Genomic DNA, 19,778 nt, shown 5'->3' with positions numbered 1-19,778 from the left:
ATAGGAAGTCCTTGGTGACATTTAAACGCATATCATATGACAACAGCAACCTACAGGGACGTTTTTTCTGTCTGTTGAATGTTTAATTGGAAATATAAAAAAAGCGCTTCATTAATCAACGACGGAATTATCGAATAATTTGTATGACTGCTTCATTTATTAAATAAGAAAATACCATAACAACAAGAAAGGTACAAAGTAAAGGCAGTCCAATGTTTTCTTTAAAAGAGAGTAGGCCTACTTCCTCCCTCTGGCTGCGCTATCCTTCTCCACCACAACCGCCCCCACACGTTTTTTTAAACTAGTTGAGTCCAGGAGACTGTCACATATTAACTAAAGAAGACTGTACCATTCCTTATCTCGTGTAAATTTTGCAAGATGGCGACGACAAGTGCTGTCTGGCGTGAGGTCCGTGTCCTGCGGCATTGTGTGAATCTGCAGCAAACCAGAAGGCAAGTTGTATTTCCAAAGCCCAGGTAGATTTATGCGGTGTCAACACAAGGTTGTTGGTGACAGCGTTTCCTTATAATAGGCTCTGCATTTCCACACACTGCACTACTAACGGTTAGTCCTACTCACTGTGGAGCCACTGTCGACAACAGTAAACAACCTGCAAGTCCTTTTCGAAATTCCTTCTCTTCCTTCTGCAAGTTAGAGACCAGTAGTTATTACTTATACGAGGTACTTGGTAATTATCTTCTGTCGCTTCGTCTGAGAATGCAGAGAACTGCAGTACTCCAAATTGAACGGCCTTGTATACATGATCTACCACCATGATCATAATAAATTAACGTTTGTGACAACGTAACCAACCAGCACTCATTTGCTGCACCGCTGAACTTTGTCCTTCACAATTGCTGTCTATCCTTCAGTAATCTAGCGGCCGATGGGATGGTGGTTTCAGTGTTTCATCAAGTGTTCTGTAATGGGAGAGTTCTGGCTGTTTTGAATGTCGTTTTTAATTAGCCCATTCCTGCTCTGTCACCATGAACACACTCTCTTCATTTCAAAGAGAAGGCTATATTTAACAAAGATTTGGTGAGAATCACAACCAGCTCTGTTCTTGTTACCAGTAGTAACAGTTCCTTCTCTTGAGGAAGTTCAAACGGTTGAACTGCTAGTCCGAGAACAACAGATGTATGTACAACATATGAATGTGAAGGGGGTTGAACGTGATACAGACTTAGAATATACAGCATTTCTTGCATATGAATCGCTGCATGCACAATGGTAAACGAAATATGTTGTTTGAATATGAAGTACACATAGCCTTCTATCTAAAGTTCCATTATTATTGCTGTGCCATTTAAAAATAATAATAAATCTCTGTGTGTGAGTGTGTAGGAGGTTTTCAGAAAGCGGTGAGAAGGGATGGTTCCGTTCTCTGTTTGTGCACAAAGTAGACGCCAGGAAAGATGCCCACTCAAACCTGCTGTCCAAGACGGAGACCAGCAGTCTGTTTAAGATGCAGTGTAAGTTGCCCTCTTCCATTTACATGCATGGGATGGTCATATGCACATGATTGTTCCAGCTCAATGTTTAACCCAAATGAGATGCAGTTGGGTTGCAACAAAAGTCCAGTTAGACCAGTGTATATGGTCTAATACATTCAGTTTTTTTTGTTTTTGAAAACATTACCATAATGGAATGCAAACTTGCTGCAGGGGCTAAATGTAACATGAGAGAAAAATTGGATCGTGTTTATGTGGACATGAAACGCATGCTTTATCCCATAAACGTCGGAAGGAATATTTTGAGAAACACTATCGCTGGCTTCTGCTGTTCTTTGACACATTATTTGTGTATGCATGAGATAAACATGTATTGGTCTAGACAATTATCAAGTGCACACAATGTAAGGCATTCTTCTGACATGTTTTTTTTAACTATCTGTTTTGTTTTTTACATACAGTTCACAACGTGAAACCAGAGTGCTTGGATGCTTACAACAAGCTAGAGTGAGTTTCAGTTCTCCATGGAAATATTTTATTTTCAATCTTTGTTTCACAATAGTCAGCCAAGATTGCGTTGTGATGTTGGTGTCCAACAATGAGGTTTGACGTCGTTCATGCTTTTTCAAGTTGGGATATTGACCCTTGCTCTTCCTATAGGGTCGAGGTACAGAATAAACTTCACCGTGACCAGGACTATCCGTGTGAGGTGGTAGGAAGCTGGAATACGTGGTACGGAGAGCAAGACCAAGCCGGTAAATGCTGGTTGAACAAAAATAACAGTATCTAAATTAATCTTGGCATGCATAGAATAGGTTTCACAGGTGGGCGGAAATCAATGTTAATCCACTGTTCGATAAAACAAATGGAGTTCAATCACTTTGCAAACATTGTCTTTAACACCCAGTATATTCACCATTTGACAATCAGTACACAGCTAAGTTATTTTCTTTACAATGCAACAGCATCATCTGCTGTTTGATTTATGCTAGTACATCTTTGGCGTTACCGGGGAGGCTACCCTGCGTTGACGGAATGCTTGGACAAACTAAACAATAACAAGGTACGTGAATGGTTTATTTGGACATGCAAAAAAATGACAAGGTACGCAGCGCTATTTGTCCATTTTAAGAAGCAGGGTGATGTAGAAATGCAGATGGTTCAATTTGAGAGCATTTCTGCTGGGCTGATCTTCATCATGTTCCTAGAGAATTCCTCAAGAATTTTTACAACCAATGTCAACTAAATCAACAAAAAATTTGACCTTCAGTGAAAATGGTAAATACATGTAAACGGTAGTCATGTACTGTGATCTTCATTAAATATACGTATAACTTAAATCTCATTAAATGATCAATATTTGGGACTGTTACCTGTTCAATTAATCTGTATGGTCTAACCACCACTTTACTTTATTTAACTTTACTTAAGAAATTCTTCCCTTAAAACAGCCCGTATTTCATCTTGCCATTTTATTATATTAGTCATGTTCTCCGTTTCTTCAGGAGTACAAAGAGTTCCGTCAGGAACGGGCCAAAATGTTGATCTCAAGGCAGAATCAGCTTCTCCTCGAGTTCAGCTTCTGGAACGAACCTCTGCCCCGCCCGGGGCCGAGCATCTATGAGATGCGCAGCTACAGACTCAAGGTAACCCGAGGGAACATGCTTTGCAGACAACGGGAAATATTTGTTAGCGGTGCATTAGTCATCAGATGGATAGGCCAGGGCCCTCCCAGCACATAGCTCTACCCACATAGGTGTGTGTGTGTGTGTGTGTGTGTGTGTGTGTGTGTGTGTGTGTGTGTGTGTGTGTGTGTGTGTGTGTGTGTGTGTGTGTGTGTGTGTGTGTGTGTGTGTGTGTGTGTGTGCGTGTCCTTCTGGAGAGAGAGAGCAGAAACATGATGCAAGGGAAACCGTTTTAGTTCCTGGGTGTTGAAGTAATCGGGGGGCTAACTGTTTCATGATTTTAAAGGCACAGTTAATCCACACACGTTGGGCTTTTATCAAAACACATTGGTCTTCTATCAGGCATGTTTTCTTATAAACGTCTGCCTTTACATGGCTTTATCTGTGCCTCACTGTGAGGAGAGGCCTCTCCCTGGACTCATCTGTCTTCATCTGTCTGCTTCCTCCGCAGCCCGGCACCATGATTGAATGGGGCAACCACTGGTACGTAACTTAACGTCAAACGTCATTCTAAATAAAAAAATTTGAGCTTACATTAAACTAATATCATTTACCGTCAGTGTGTATATTTGTGAGGCCAACAGACATACCAAATGCAGGAAACTTTTTGTGGCCTTAACTTTGTTGACAAGCCACAATCAACATAATAACAAACTCAATAATTGCATACAATTTTTATTTTACATTCAATTTTGATTTGGTGACACCCCCGGTGGTGATTAACTATCTAAAGCCCAGTTCAGACCAAAGATTCACCTTGCAACGGCTTGCAACTCGCGACTCCTTGCGACGAGACGGGCTGCGACGTTCTAAAACTGGGCCGTTCACACTGGCTGCAACGCGCTGCAACGGGCTGCGAGGGTGGTTTCCCTAGCAACTGTGAACGCTCTGGCACAGCTGAGAGCCGCAACAGCATCATTTGCGTAGGTTAGGTTAGATTAGTTAGGTTTGCGATTAGTTAGGTTTGCAATTAATTTAATTTTTATTTTGCTTGAGAGTAGGCTAGAGTTACTGTGTTTTGTCATTCTCCGGATATCGGATATTTCAATCTGACATTTTTATGCTGGATTGGACAGTACGGTACAAGGACGGAGTAAGGCCGTGACGTACAAGTTGTTCTGTGCTGTGATTGGCTGAAGAGAAATAGTTAAATCACCGCGTTCTAAAACTGAACCTTGCGATTTGACATGTTCAATCTCTGGCAACTCCTTAAGACTCCTTGCGACTCCTTGCAACGACCCGTTCACACCGCCCTTGCGACGTTCTAAAACCGTCTTGTTGCAAGCCGTTGCAAGGTGAATCTTTGGTCTGAACTGGGCTTAATGGTTGGGCCTGATTCACCTGGCGGCCAACTTCCAGGGTGATGGAACTGAATGCGGGAATCCGCATTCAGGTCCAACTATTTAACAAACAAGATGACCGGCAGGAGAATAAGGCACAATAAATGATGCTCTGGACGGTGTGCACCTAAAGGGCAAGGGCCATCAAATACAGGCAGGAGAATAACGAGGCGGTGGGAGGGTTCTTCTCCCAGATTGGAGACCTCTACGTGGTTCATCATTTGTGGGGTAAGTGGAGAGAAGCCAGACACACAGTAAATTGATGATGTATCATGAGAACGATACAATAAACATAATAATGGCCAACTTTACTATTGGCTTTTTATTTTATTTATTTTTTAAGAAAATGATGTGTCAAAATAAGACAAAAGTTTATTGATCGGGGTGGAGATGTGTTTGTCACAGCTAAAAGCCCAGTAAACGTCGTTTCCAATAACATTAAAAACATGTTTTTTTGTTTGTTTTTTAGCTGATAACGTTTGTTAGTAATGTCTTTGGATCTTTACAGCGTACAAAGACCTGCAGTCCCGCGAGGAGACAAGGAACTCTGCGTGGCTGAAGGAAGGCTGGGATTCCACGGTGTATTATACTGGTACGACACACACACACACACACAGACACAGACTGAAGACACCCACAGTCTGAAGACACAAACTACAGTTAAGATATGGCCAATCCCTACAATTTGAATAAGGGAACTCTTGTTCCCATCCTGCACACCAGCCCTCCCTTTAAGGTGCTCTGCAGCATGACCCCACACCCCACACTCCTCCAGCACTCAGCCAGAGGGCTTGTATGGGACTCTGTTTTGTGACGTCTCACATGAGAAACTCTGGCAGTTTCAAACACAACAATGTCTCGTCTTAATCACAAATCATTCAATGATTAATTACTTAACAATGAGCAAAACACAATTACTACCTATAACATTCATATAATCGGTTCCATGCTGAATATTCTGTTCCATGTTGTTCCTTAGTGCCCCTGATCAGAAGCATGGAGTCCAGAATAATGATACCCACTCAGAGTTCGCCTCTACAGTGAGCGGCTGACTGAAACTAAATGGCTTTCGTTGGTACAGTTAGTAAAGTACAGCAATGAGAATACTGTATGAGGTGGAAGCTCTAATATTGTACCCTACTATTCCTCAATCAAAGTCGGTAAGATGGAAAATAAAGGTACCATGTTAATAAGTTATCAAGTATAATGATTATAATTGTCATAGTTTTATGATAAAAGGGCCTGTTCAACAAATGGTTCACATATAAATTGTAGGTTGATCATTCTTGTAGTGGTCACATCACATGTGTTTTTGCAATGTTGACTGGCAGCTAGCACCACTTTTATTTTAATTAAAAAAACCGAATTGTTCAAATTACTTCTAGGCTGTTGTCTTCGTTAATTTCTTTATTTATGAGCACATGTCGTATTCCAATATATTGCCTCTTCCAGGATTAAGGATAACTTTATTATCCTCAAGGGGCACGTAGGCCTACCCATTACACAAACAATAAAAAAAATCTCGTTGGACTACGATCAACCAGAATGGACTTGGCTTTCTTCAAAGTCCTAACTATTTACAAATTAAGAAGGTCTTCCATGATCGTGCCTGCATATTTGCTGAGCACTTTGAAACTATCCTCCAATTCAAGACCTCAAATTGTATAATATTTAATCAGGGGGACCAGTGAGTTCTAGACAGTTCAACGCTTGCCTCGTTTCAAGGCGTTCTCGTCTCACGACGGGACGCCTGGAACGGGATGCCCAAAATAAGCCTTATTGGTGAGAAAGCGGGAGGGACTTCCAGTTAAATGGGTTCAAAGCTTTTTATAGCTGTGCATGAGTTTAGCGGCGAGAAAGGGGGAGGGACTATCTCTGAAATATTGTGTAGCATATTGCTGTGTCGATTCATCTTAAAGCACCATATTTATTACCCTTTTCGTTGTTATTCGAGCTTTATTTATTTTTCTTGTGCCGGGGACATTAAATTGGCGTACGCAGGTCATAGGAAATACGAGACCTGAAATTACATTAAAGTAGACCGGGGTACCGCTACGATTCAGGATCGTCTCTCAGCCTAGTTCGGCCCCGTTACCGACGCGACCTGTAGCTTTAAGAAGGCGTGTGTTGTTTACTGGGGTTGTATCTACTTTGAACAGCCAGTAGATGAGTGCGATTGGAGTCGGATTGCGTCGGATGTTGTTCTGTTTATCCGACCCTGATGCAAAACACTCACAGTCGGAACAATAGTCTGTTTTTTTTGTCGTTCTTGTATCACTGACCGGTTTTATTCGAGCACCAGCAGTTCTCCCTGTAAAGCACCGCATGCTGCCAGTGTGGAGATCCCTCTCCTGCCCTGAGCCGACAACATGGACCTGCACATTCTGGACCACAGACTGCGGGTTACCAGCATATCCAAGGACGGCCTGGTCCATTTCACGCACCCTCTGATCAAATTAATATTTCTCCGCAACAGAACACGGTGAGTTGAATTGGTTTGCCCGAACAGTCGTTGCAGAGCCTTGTGATCTCTTACTGTAGTTTTGCACTGACATGCTAATACAGTTCATTCAAAGGATGGCTGCCATTCTAATTCATTCGTGTTTATTGCAAATGCTAGCTACATGCATTTATGTATACGTCCAGTCGTCCTATAGATACATTACATTGAGTCAGCCATGTGTAAACGGTGTTGCGTTAAATATGGATTTATTGATGCGTTCATTTAAGCCCCAACCGTCTATTCAGATCCGATACAGTTCAATTGCCAGGCATCATAAACACAACAGCCAAGACCTATCCTTAAGTCAATCCCTGTATCGGATATCATTCGCATCCCAACCCCCTTACATTTTAATTTGAAAAATAATCCATATTCGCTATGCAGTTGTCATTGATAATCCCGTCCCGTTTGTTATCCCGGGCTCTGCCTCTGGCCAACCGCAGCAATATATGTGTTTAATGTGTGTTAATCCTCGGATATCCTCTGGATCGTTATGCAAGTGTTATCACATCATTCTGGTTGTCCTACATATGCCAGGGGGACGTTTGATGGAGAGAGGTTAAGCAGTCATGACCTATGTTGATGGAAGGTAGACTATCTTGGGGTGCCTGATCCATCACAACCATAAGCACGGGCAGCAGAGCCTGACTTCTCTTGGTTTCAGAGAAGAAATGCTGTCTTTACGAATATCATTTATGCAAATCATAGTGTTGTGAATGGAATGGAACAATCTTTCTTGTTCCATTCCATTTCTGTATTGACCGATGTGTAGCAGTATGTAAGCCCTTCTTTTCGACCGTTTTGTAAGTACATGGTCCACTTCCTACTTCACTGAATTGGCCAACATGATTACATTTAATAGGACACAACACATCATCATTGGTTATTCGATTCAACGCCTTTTCATAAAATTGAATAGCACCCGTGTTCCTTCTGAAAGCAATGTAAAAGTAAAATGTGTTGACAATCATGCACGTTGTAAAGTAGCATCATGATGATACTGATGTATGTCAAACAGGCGTGTAGCTGTCATTAATTGTTCTCCCCAGTCTATAATATCAAACCACAGCAGGCCCAAAGAACGAGTGCTCATCAGCCACCACACAAAACCAGGCCTCACTTCTGCAGCGCTGGCGGTTTCTCTGTGGATTAGTTTGGATATGTGCGTGACATCCTCTCTAGCTATTCAATGGTGCTAACTTTTGCTGTAACTTTTTGCATTTGACGATGGGATAATGGTTTAGAATATCATGTTTAGATCAGTGTAAAAACAATGAAGACAAGAAATTTGCCGTCTCGGCAAGTCCAGACAGCTGTGGAGCCCATTGGCAACCACACAACCATGTGACCAGTCTTCTGGTTCACACTGGTGTGCCCCTAGCAAAACCCAGGTGTGGCGTGTAATTGTTTAGGATTTATACCCATACAATTGTCACTTTTTTAACATCTGTTTGGCTCTTGTATCTACTATTTGCTATATTCTGTGTAATACTTGTTTCTACTCCATTTCATTACATATTTGACAAATAATGTCATTGGTGGGCTTCTTTTTATCATCCATGGGTTTACTCTGAGTGTAAAAATACTCCCGAAAATGTGAGTATATAATAACCTAGCAATGTAGACTTATTTCCTACTCATGCCCTATTTAAACTTTAAGTTGATGTGCCTGCACACTGCAACGTACAACAACACTCTACTGTGGCCAACACAGATTTTACATGTTTGCCAAGAAAAAAAAGGTAACTCCAAGAACCACCAACAGGAGTGGGTCACACTGGCCCACTGTTGCTGTTTGGTGGGGCAATGAGCAGGTACCTATAGCCCCAGAAGGTAGGGAACCACTTGGCCTAGCTGATAGCCCTATCCAGGCCCCTATAGTCACTACATACTCTGGCTGCTCACCCAGAAAGGACACTAAATGGTGGGGAGAGAAGGCACTGACTAGAATATCAAGAAGGGGGAAGCAAAGGGTTGGAGGGTAGCTGAATCCTCATCATACGGACGGTGAATAGTGTGTGTGTGTGACACACACACACACACACACACACACACACACACACACACACACACACACACACACACACACACACACACACACACACACACACACACACACACACACACACGTGTGTGTGTGACCTCAGATGCAATCGTGCACACAGAAAACAGGACAACTTGATGGTGGAGGGTGTGTTGTGGCGACGGGGCCCGGCCCCTGTAATAACAAGCAGAGTGTTGCAGGCTGAATGTCCCCCCATTGTTCCCCACGGGGAGGAGCACTGTGTGAGGCCGTGCAGAAAGACGGCCTCCTATAGATTTAATCCTATAGAAAGGTGAACCCCCCCCCCATCCGATCCGCGGCCACCAACACATTGTACGTGTGTCTGCGATCCACAATTTGAACAACATAGCCTTGCATACTTATCGCATTTCCTCAGCTGCAGCAACAGTTGCAGAAATCTTTTTGTAGCTGATTTTGTAGCCTTGTGGTCTTCATAATCTCCCGCATCAGTTCCGGTACCCCCTGCTGCTGTTCCTCAGACTCCTGTTGGACTTGGAAGAGCTCCAGCTGTGTCTGTGCTGTGGAGGGATGAATTGAGTTCTAGTCAAATCAAGTGTTTCTAGTTTTTCAACATATGATCTCTGCATGCTTGTGGGGTTGTAAGAGAATGTGTTTTGTCTGATCTGTAATTGTAGCTGTCTAGCTGTGCCATGCATCATCATCATCCTCATGACAATAAAAATCACCACGTGTGGTATTTTTATTGGGACTATAGACGTGTATGTGATGTCTCGCATGTTTGGGAGTTGCCCTGGAAGGTTTCCTAGTGAAGGGCCATCAGGAAGTGTGAGGGCCAGCTGCTGTGCTAGCACACGGTGGAGTTAGATTGTGTGTGTTTTCATTGTATTTTGTGTGGAGATTAGTTTCTGCTGACTCAGGGGTTGGACAGAACTCTGCTGTAATAGTTCCAGAGGAGTGATAAGCGTGGGATAAAGGGTTTCTAAATACAGAAACCAATTCGGGCCCACTGGAGTGTCTATCACTTTATAATGACTTTATGTAATTGGCCATTAGTTTTGAAGATCAGAGAAATAACCAACAATCTACAATCTACAATAAATGGTAAATGGCTACTTCCATGTTTTGGGATGTAGTTATCACGCAAGACGTGACGGATGATCAGTTATAAATTCCCATGCATCCCACATTTGCTAAAGCACTGAACTACTTATTGTAAGTCGCTTTGGATAAAAGCGTCTGCTAAATGCCCTAAATGTAAATGTAACACGTCAGTATTGAGCAATACCAACTGGTTGGTTGTTAAAGTAGCTTTGTAAAAATGGTGTGCCTTTTTTAATATGTCATTAATGTGCAACAACCATATCAATGTTATTTCATGCAAGAGCCAGTATACCACATAATCATGCTCTGTTGAGTGAATCACTAAAAACACAAACTCTACCCAGTGAAACCACTGCCCTTCAATTTGCCCTGGCTTGCAGTCTTTAAAGCACTGAGAGAGGTTAAGAGGTTGCGGGCTCAGCCCCATTACATTTATTCTTCAGATAAACTGTATCTGAACGTGACAATGATTTCAGTGATGTACCGGTAATTTCCTTTTCATCTTCTATGTGTTTGGGCATGAGATCTCAAGAAATTCAGCTTGACAGATATGTTGTTTAATGTTTTTATTAATGCAATGTTTCTTTTTTTTTTTTCTCTATTTGTATAATTCTGTAGGTTAATTCTTGTGACACTGACCAAGTGTTTCTGCAGTGTGGGGATGCTGTTATTCCCCAGGCCCCAGCCGTTCTCCAGGGCCTGTTCTGTCTGGTTCTGACCACCCGCCGTGGGTGTCCCTCACAAAGGGCTCATTGAAAAGAGCTGGCCAGTGTCCAGAATTGACAGAACTCTGGATTTAAGCCTGATGTGATGCAACTCACATCTAACCCCAGCTTTAAACACTTTGTTTCAATGAGTTACGGTGTACAGTATTAAGTGTGCCATGTAGTATTTGCGATCTACACCGTTATCGAAATATTTTTCAAGTTGTGTACCGGGTCAAACTTGTATTCAGAATTTACTCACGCAGAACTAAATTCATGAGTTTCAAGGTAGTTACACGCACACAGAAAAGTACAACATGCCCTTTGCATGACCTTCGATGCTGTGTCAAAAGATAAAGACGGTGACTCGCACAGTTCTTTAATCCCAGGTCTAGTGGAGGAAACCTGAAACTGGCCATTAATAAGCTTAGGTCACTACCCAGATTCAACCAAACGCTGACTGCTGAACGAAAACGTTGCTCCAGGAGACATGATCCGACACGCACTATTGTGACCATTGTCTGATCTAACGTCACCGTCGCCATAGGGATTAGCTTGTGTTTCATGACTATCCGGATTTCATAATGTTGATGATCTCTCCCCCCTCCCCCCCCCCCCCCCCCCCCACACACACAAACTCAGATGCAAGTTCTTCAGTTTGACCGAGACCCCGGAGAACTACACGGTGGTCCTGGATGAGGAGGGCTTCAAAGGTAACACGCACATACGCTTATTCTCTCTGTCTTTCTCACTCTCTCTGCTGGCCTTTGTGAAAATATTACAAGTCGGCCGCAAGGCTTTTAACTTCCTTCCTTCCTTTATTCTTCCTTTCTTCTGCCTTTTGTTATGAGAGCATTCAGAAACCAGAATGTATGTTAAAAACGCTGTAGGTCCAACTCTGCCCTGAAAAGCTTGGTTTCTGAACCATACGTTTTGCTTAATCCTTGTACATGGGAGGTAAATGGTAGAAGAGAGATCATGGAAGCATGATGAACTACTAGTTCTGAACCTGGATTAGAGAGAGAAACTGGTTTTCCTGCTCTACGACCATCACACCAGCATTGTAGCTGACGTAAACAAACAAAAAAAGGTGCAATACCACCGGTTTAAGATTGATGATCTGGACGTTTGCACTGACCTATCAAAGTATATAAGGCCTAATTAACACAATTAAGCCTCAATTCATCGTTGGTTAACAACGAAAATCTGGATACAAAAAATAAAGACATACAATAATAAAAAAATAACAGGAAGGGCATATACATACAGCAGTAAAAAAAAACATTAATAAAAAGTGGAGTGTATATTTATTTATATTGGTAAAGTATATAGTTAGTCTTTCCAACATTTAGAGCAAGACGGAAGCCATTTTGCCATTCAGCCACATTTCCCATTTGCCCATTACATTTAAATTGCTTTCTATTGCATTTTTCCCATTGGTGTATAGCATAGGGTCATCTGCATGCATCACAGTTTTGGCATGATTGCAAACGGTAAATCATTGATGTATATACACCAAAGCAATGGGCCTAGTACCAAGCCTTAAAGTAATCATGCAATTTCTACATGAATCTGCAGGAATGTTCTACAGTCTGTATGGGAGCATTATGCTTTATCCCCTTCTGCTTTTGATGTGGCTGAAGTTAATTATTTGTCTGTGTATATTATCTGGCAACATGGCTGTTAAGAGGTTACACTATTTAGACGACAATGTATCTATATCAAGCATGCACTGTAAAATGCTTTTCTCCAAAGTAATATATTTAGGTTCCTACTTAGTATGTAATTGATCTGTCTATCTCTATCTCACTCTCACTTGAAAGCTTTAAAGTGATGCCTTGCCTCCGGACTCGGTCTCTCTTCGTTCTCCATTGTAGTGTATTTTCAGAGGAGCCAAGGTGTTCCACGAGGTGGCTCTAACAAATAGGATGATAGGAATAGGAAGCAGAACAGGAATTGAATAAATATACTTTGAATGTGAGCAATTGAATGAAATAGTACTTTCTGCCTGAAAAAGATATACAAATATGATGATGTTGATTGGAAAAGACAAGAAGATTGTCTGAATATAAAGGTTATTAAAGGGCTTAATGCTGCAATCAGCAGTTTTTGTTTGCCTCACTTTGTTTTGATTAAATTGTGTTTTGAGTCCCATGGTTCTCATTTTGGTTGTAATGTGTTTTTATTGAGTCCCATGGTTCTCATTGGTATGATATTGTGTTTTAAATTAGTCGCCTGGTTCTCATGCAGTCTCAGGATTCTTCAGAAGAGCAATACAGGAGAACCTTGGGACTCAATCAGAACATAATGTGATGCAAAATAAGTGGGTTGTTTCTCTAAGTACTAAATGTTATGTCCCGCAAGTGTGTGTGTGTGTGTGTGTGTGTGTGTGTGTGTGTGTGTGTGTGTGTGTGTGTGTGTGTGTGTGTGTGTGTGTGTGTGTGTGTGTGTGTGTGTGTGTGTGTGTGTGTGTGTGTGTGCGCGCGCCCAGTTATATCCGCAGGATGAATTGACACATTTAACCAGTGTGTTTTCAAAGCATTGAGCTATGAAGTTATGCTATAAATAGCAGGGTCATGTTGGTGATATAGCAGGAAGAGACGGCTGGGTGAGAACAGAATACCCTGAGGATATTTTCATTCAATGCAAACCCCATTCTTTTGTGATGTTGTGCTAATATGTATATATTTTATTTCATTTTTGATATAACTGTTTTAATCACAAGTGTCGTTTCCAGGATGTTCATATATTATGCACTTTAATCTCTGCCCTTTAACCTTCAACCCTCAGAGCTCAAGCCTTCAGAGCACTTGCAGGTTGAGGGCTCTGTCTGGCTGCCACTCAACGTGGTCTCCAGCGGCAACGTCTCCAGCAGCTCTCAGGCAGTTGGCGTGACCAAGATTGCCAAGTCAGTCATCGCCCCATTGGCTGAGCAGCATGTGTCTGTCTTCATGCTGTCCACCTATCAGACAGATTTCATATTAGTGAGTCTGTGTGTATGTGTGAAACAATGTTAACAATAAAGGAAATAGGTAAATGTTAATCAACAATCACAGTGAACCAAAGTAATGGATGCATCACAATTTGCAAGAAGAAGAACATGTTAGGCCTGCGGTATATGCATGGTACTTTATACAACGATATACGTAAAAAATAAAAATAAATACCTGTGTATCATATTACGATATATTATCAGAATCTCCATAACTTCACAATGGACTTTTCTATGTCCTCACAGCTGTGCTTCTCCTGCTTACCATTTTGAGCTATAAGGGCAATCCCCTAACTTTTAAGACTTGAAAGTTAATTTATTTTTCACTAGCAAATGTGTTGAGTAGATGGAAACAAATGGCAAGTTAGTTGACAAGTAGCCAATGAGGCAATGTGCCTCTTTGGACACATTGCCTCTTCTTTTTACGTACTCGAAGACTGTAAAATATGTGAGGGTTATAGCCTCTCCAACAAACTTAAAGCATCCTGTAAAGATACAAAAGTGTAAAGAATACTCCACAAACTGTAAAGACCCATTCCCCTCACATACTTCCTGTAAGTATCCGAGGGGGATGTGTTCTCCGGCCTTCCCTGCCCAGTACATTCGGGTATCCTGTGTTGTTCTCAGCTCTCTGCTGGTTCCCCCAGGTGAAGGAGCAGGACCTAGCGGTGGTGGTGTCTACACTGGGGGAGGAGTTCAGTATCTTCAGAGAGGTGGAGGGAGAATCGGTCCCCGTGCAGGACGTCCACAACGGCCTTCACAAAAACGGCAAAGAAGGTACAGATCTAGTCCTACGGACGAACGTACTGTGTTTTTGTGATGATTTACCACTTTCCCTTAAGAAATATCAACTGGTTACAAAAGTTCCAGAAATGGCATGCCACATAGATAGCCTCAAAATAACTTGCATGTTAAGAGTGGGCCAGGTTTACCTTTGTTTACTTTCTTCTTAATGTCTCTCAGCCATCCAGCCTACAGTCCACCCAGTTCTCATTCCTCAGAACCACTTCTGTGTCATGTCTCTGGACCCTGACACGCTTCCCTCAATCGCCACCACCCTCATCGACGTCCTGTTCTACTCCAACAGGTCAGTCTACTGCTTCTAGTTTAGATGGTAATACCAGCTTACACCACTGGGTGGCAGCAAATGTGAAAAGGGATTCCAAATTAGTTCTTGACTAACTGCAGAATGAATATTCCGGCCTTTGAGGGGTGGGATTTTTTTTTTTTTTTGCTTAAAAATATATAACTTTCTTTAAAAAAAAAAAATCTTCATCGGCTTGAGCAGCTGCCTACACTACACATACTTTGTTAACCAAGATAAAGCATAATAAACAATACATTTTTGGAGTTTTTTTCCCTTTCCATTTTCTGGGTTTAGGATAAGGGGTTATCATCAAATGGAAAACTTTGAAGCCTTTTGTGACAGGGATAAAGCCCTAATAACATATTTTGGACATAACTTGATATATTACACACAAATTCCATGGTTTCTTAGTGTTCTTCCTTTTATAACCTTTGATACATTTTTGAATCACACATCAGTGTCAGAGTTACAGATTATTTCTGGACTGCAACGGTAACGGGATCATACGAGTATCAGTTGACTAAATATGTGAGGACTTCAGAATAACGTCCGCTCCTCTCACCCTTGCTCTACTGGTGTAGTCCTAAGGAAGGCACCTCATCTACGGCTGGTGCCGAACTGGACTGCATCAAATTCTTCTCCTTCTCGCTCATTGACGGCTACATCTCACTGGTGATGGACACCGAGGCTCAGAGGCAGTGAGTCCATTGTCTCATCTCTCTCCCCCAACCCTTCTCAGCGGTCCACCCTGACTGTGACTCTGATTCAGATTCAAAGTGCATTATTTGCATGGTTAGCGTACGTTTACATCGCCGAAGCACAAAGCGTAAAATAGGATACAACATAAGACACAATTTATAGTCTGAATTCTCCCTCTTTCTCTATCTCACTCACTTACTTGCTCACCCACGCTCTTACTCTCACTCACGCAGTATCTAGCTTTCGGCGACAATGGACAGGATTAGAGTGACCAGTGGTATTCTCTACAGACACTAGCTGCGTTTCCATCCCCCTGATTTTATGCAAAATTTGAAGTATCGAATCAGTAAACGGTGATGGAAACACCACCTAAATACGTCCATGGAACAGATGGCCAATGTGAATGATAGATGCGTGTGGACAGCTGAAGAGGTACAATTTACCTTGCTCTCATCGAAGAAAAAAACATTACAGCTAGATGGAAAACAAAGCAATTCCACTATAAATCAGGACCTTAGAGAGGATGTTATCAAAAGGATAAGACAAGCCCTGGAATGTCTGTAGTTCTCCGCTCCAACCACTTGATGGAAACGCACCTCATTCAAATTTCTTTTTTGCAAACTTTCTAAAGATTCGCTTCACCTTTTAGATGGAAACGTGACTACTCTCTCTACATATTGGCTTGATACTACAACAAATATGAAGGCTGAAATGATACCAAAATGTGGGTTTCAGGTTCCCTGCTGACCTGCTCTTCACTAGCTCCTCGGGAGAACTCTGGAGGATGGTTCGTATCGGAGGTCAACCTCTGGGCTTCGGTAAGATCCCGCTCAGACCCGGTTCAGACTCTTGTAGACCCCGTTCAGACCCCGTTCAGACCCCGCTCAGACCCCGCTCAGACCCCGCTCAGACCTCGTTCAGACCTCGTTCAGACCCCGCTCAGACCCCGCTCAGACCCCGCTCAGACCCCGTTCAGACCCCGCTCAGACCTCGTTCAGACCCCGCTCAGACCTCGTTCAGACCCCGTTCAGACCCCGTTCAGACTCCGCTCAGACCCCGCTCAGACCTCGTTCAGACCCCGCTCAGACCTCGTTCAGACCTCGTTCAGACCCCGTTCAGACCCCGCTCAGACCCCGCTCAGACCCCGCTCAGACCCCGCTCAGACCCTTTCAGACCCTGCTCAGACCCCACATTGCTCCTTGAAGGGCACCAAACAACAAACACGAAATATTATTATCTTTACTGTTATTGTAAACATTAGTAATATAATTATTTTATAATTATATCAATTAATTAATTAATTATTTATTATTTTAATATTTATATCATAATAATAATACTAATTCATTTGAATGACTATTATTATAAATATTATAATTAATATAATGATCATGGTCGTGGTTATTATTATATTATTATTATTGATTGTAATTGTTGATGCACTGTTGCTTAGCAAGTAATGTAGTAGTGCTCTAATTGGATTGGTTCTTCCTCTCTCATTGGTTGATTGGCGGGCTCCAGACGAGTGTGGTATCGTGGCCCAGATCTCTCAGCCACTGGCAGACAGCGATATCTCTGCCTACTACATTAGCACCTTCAGCTTTGATCATGCATTGGTAAGTAGTAGCAGCCTAACTTCTGTCTATCAGTGCATTGTATTCACTGTCCTTAAAGCATGACATTTCTTGCGGGATAGTGGGAAAACACACAACCTTTTTATGGTTGTGTGTTTCGTGACTTTTCCCGCAGTGGACGTTATTTTTTTTGGACGTAGTCCATGTGTGAAATGCACACACGGAGACATATACTGCGGCAGGGTTCTCTGCTACAACCGAATGAGACGCAGGCAGTAATGGTAGAACTGAAGAACAAATGCATCGAAGAAAACTTCCAAGGGCACACTTAGAGACACATAGGTCATACACTGTTCTGTGAGACTTTGAATTACTTTCATTTTGAAGAGGGAAGAAGGTGGTGTCTCACAGAACAGTCATGGGATATCATAGTCTATGTGAGATAACAGTTTCTTGAAAAAAAACGGCAATCTGCCCCTGTATGGAAATAGCCACTCTATAGATATCCAAATCCACCTCATGTTAGGGAAATCCAACGGGTCTTCATGACACAACATTCCCAGTGAGACGCTTTACATGCCGAGACCGTGTGTCTTTTATGAATGAATACACAGAAGTGGGTGGTTGGCTCTGTTTCCACAAAAGGGAGTTGTTGTTACTAGGAAAAACTTAGAAGTACTCATGCTGGGTTTGCAATACGGGTATGCAAGGACAAAATTATTATAATTATGGACTGGAAAGTGAAACCAGGAATGATGCATTCCTATTATGGTCTGTCTGTCTGTCTGTCTGTCTGTCTGTCTGTCTGTCTGTCTGTCTGTCTGTCTGTCTGTCTGTCTGTCTGTCTGTCTGTCTGTCTGTCTGTCTGTCTGTCTGTCTGTCTGTCTGTCTGTCTGTCTGTGTGTGTGTGTGTGTGTGTGTGTGTGTTTAAAAAAAAAAAACAGTTTCGTCAAGTATTTATAATTGAGTGTGCAACCCTTTTTTATTTATATTATTTATTCTCCCATCATATCATGTAAACGAGTAAGGTTAGACAATAAAATCCGAAATAACCTTCTAAAGTAAGCATTATTGATTGTATTGTCAAGGGCAGTTATTCAATGTGTTACTGAGTCATTGAACTACGTTGAATGTTGAACTCCGCCTAATGGGTCTGAAAGACGACATTGGATCTTCCGAAGACGATGATGTACGGAAGTGCTCCAGCCGACCACAGTCCGCCCCCAGGGAGAGTGGTCCCCCTGACCACACGTAACCAACCCAAACACAAACCTCTCATCGAAGGGAACCCTTTAGTTTATGTATTTGCTAGTTGCCGTGACATTCTGGGGAACAACCGGAATGAGTTTTCGTGGGATGACATCACAGGATTCCGTCCCGCCGTAGAAGTGAACGGGGATGAGCATTATACCAGATATTTGTCAGAACAGACGGATGAGGCAGAGGGGCTACATTGCATCAGCTCAGTCATGCGTCTGTGGAATCTCATCGTCAACAGTGGCTTGCCGTTCTGCAAGAGAAGTGATGCACACTACTTGGTTTCAGGCTTCTGTTCCGGTAGCTATCACCTTTTTTAAGATGGCACAACGCAGTTCATCAATATCCATCCCATCATTAAAAGTTGATCTGTAATCAGCTGAATTGCAACGTTTCTTAATTTATTTCATTCCCCAAGATCCAACTAGCACACGTACTCTAGTTGGATCTTGGGGGGGGGGGGGGGGGCAGCAGTCTGTGTTGACAAAAACATCTGCAGTGAGTCCTCACAAAATAACAACGAACAAAGCTTGAACCAGGTTCTTCTTGTTCCGCCTCCAGGTGCCTGAGGAGGACATCGGGAGAGTGACAGAAATGCTCCGTCATCAGAGGAAGGAACCGGCCGCCAGCTGAGGGTATCCCCCCCAGTTCGGGCCGCTCCGGCCGTGTGTGTGTGTGTGTGTGTGTGTGTGTGTGTGTGTGTGTGTGTGTGTGTGTGTGTGTGTGTGTGTGTGTGTGTGTGTGTGTGTGTGTGTGTGTGTGTGTCACAGCTGGTTGCACCGTGGAGTAGCCCTGTTTCAAAGCACACACGGGTCCAATCCAACCTGAGTTACCAGACGGAGAAGAAGTGTGAACTAACGTGCACTAATGTAGACCGTTGACCCTGTAGTGCGTCTATGATCTGAGGCTAAACTTGTATCTTCATGTTGTGTTGAACACTCCACACCTTTGCTAACACACAACTGAGTCTTCCAGATTTTATACGTTTTAAGACTGTGTCACGGTCTTTATGTTTAAACTTAGTTATTAGTGCTATCAGGCATTCATTTTTTAAGTTTGACGGTAGGTCATTAATTAATGCTGAAGAAATATGCATTTAAAAGGTAATTTCTTAACATTTTCAGGGTTATTCCAAGGTCCACCACACTGTCTTATTTTGGTTTTGTTATTTGCACATTTAAATCCTAGTTCTTGGTAGCTAGATAGTTTTGCTTTCGTGTTAAAATAACATTTTGTACAATCTGAAGCAGAACACAAGTATTACGTTAGCATTTTCTATTTTGTCATACTTCACTCAATAAAGAAGTATTGCGACAATGGCGTTATCATTGGGTGTGTATTTCTTCGGTCCTGTCACAC

General features: G+C 42.4%; 2 protein-coding genes across 3 annotated transcripts; both read left to right on the top strand.

The window, feature by feature from the left end:
- Nucleotides 1-61: 61 nt before the first annotated feature.
- nipsnap1 (nipsnap homolog 1 (C. elegans)) lies at nucleotides 62-5,854 on the top strand. 2 transcript variants are annotated; one of them, XM_030357617.1, is made up of 10 exons: nucleotides 62-452; nucleotides 1,345-1,472; nucleotides 1,913-1,958; nucleotides 2,112-2,206; nucleotides 2,444-2,514; nucleotides 2,957-3,097; nucleotides 3,588-3,619; nucleotides 4,610-4,704; nucleotides 4,985-5,068; nucleotides 5,456-5,854. In XM_030357617.1, the coding sequence occupies exons 1-10, from the start codon at nucleotides 379-381 to the stop codon at nucleotides 5,518-5,520; spliced, it is 831 nt and encodes a 276-aa protein (XP_030213477.1). In that variant the 5' UTR covers nucleotides 62-378; the 3' UTR covers nucleotides 5,521-5,854. The 2 variants fall into 2 exon arrangements, with proteins under 2 accessions (XP_030213477.1, XP_030213476.1); XM_030357616.1 differs by having other exon boundaries at nucleotides 251-476.
- A 144-nt stretch (nucleotides 5,855-5,998) lies between these two features.
- Nucleotides 5,999-19,736, top strand: castor1 (cytosolic arginine sensor for mTORC1 subunit 1). The gene is made up of 9 exons (XM_030357614.1): nucleotides 5,999-6,958; nucleotides 11,453-11,523; nucleotides 13,601-13,794; nucleotides 14,450-14,579; nucleotides 14,766-14,889; nucleotides 15,471-15,587; nucleotides 16,324-16,406; nucleotides 17,110-17,204; nucleotides 18,981-19,736. The coding sequence occupies exons 1-9, from the start codon at nucleotides 6,846-6,848 to the stop codon at nucleotides 19,050-19,052; spliced, it is 999 nt and encodes a 332-aa protein (XP_030213474.1). The 5' UTR covers nucleotides 5,999-6,845; the 3' UTR covers nucleotides 19,053-19,736.
- The last annotated feature ends 42 nt before the right edge of the window (nucleotides 19,737-19,778 follow it).

The sequence above is a fragment of the Gadus morhua genome, chromosome 6, assembly GCF_902167405.1.
Source record: "Gadus morhua chromosome 6, gadMor3.0, whole genome shotgun sequence".
NCBI classification, from domain to species: domain Eukaryota; kingdom Metazoa; phylum Chordata; class Actinopteri; order Gadiformes; family Gadidae; genus Gadus; species Gadus morhua.
This window is presented reverse-complemented; position numbering and strand designations above follow the sequence as displayed.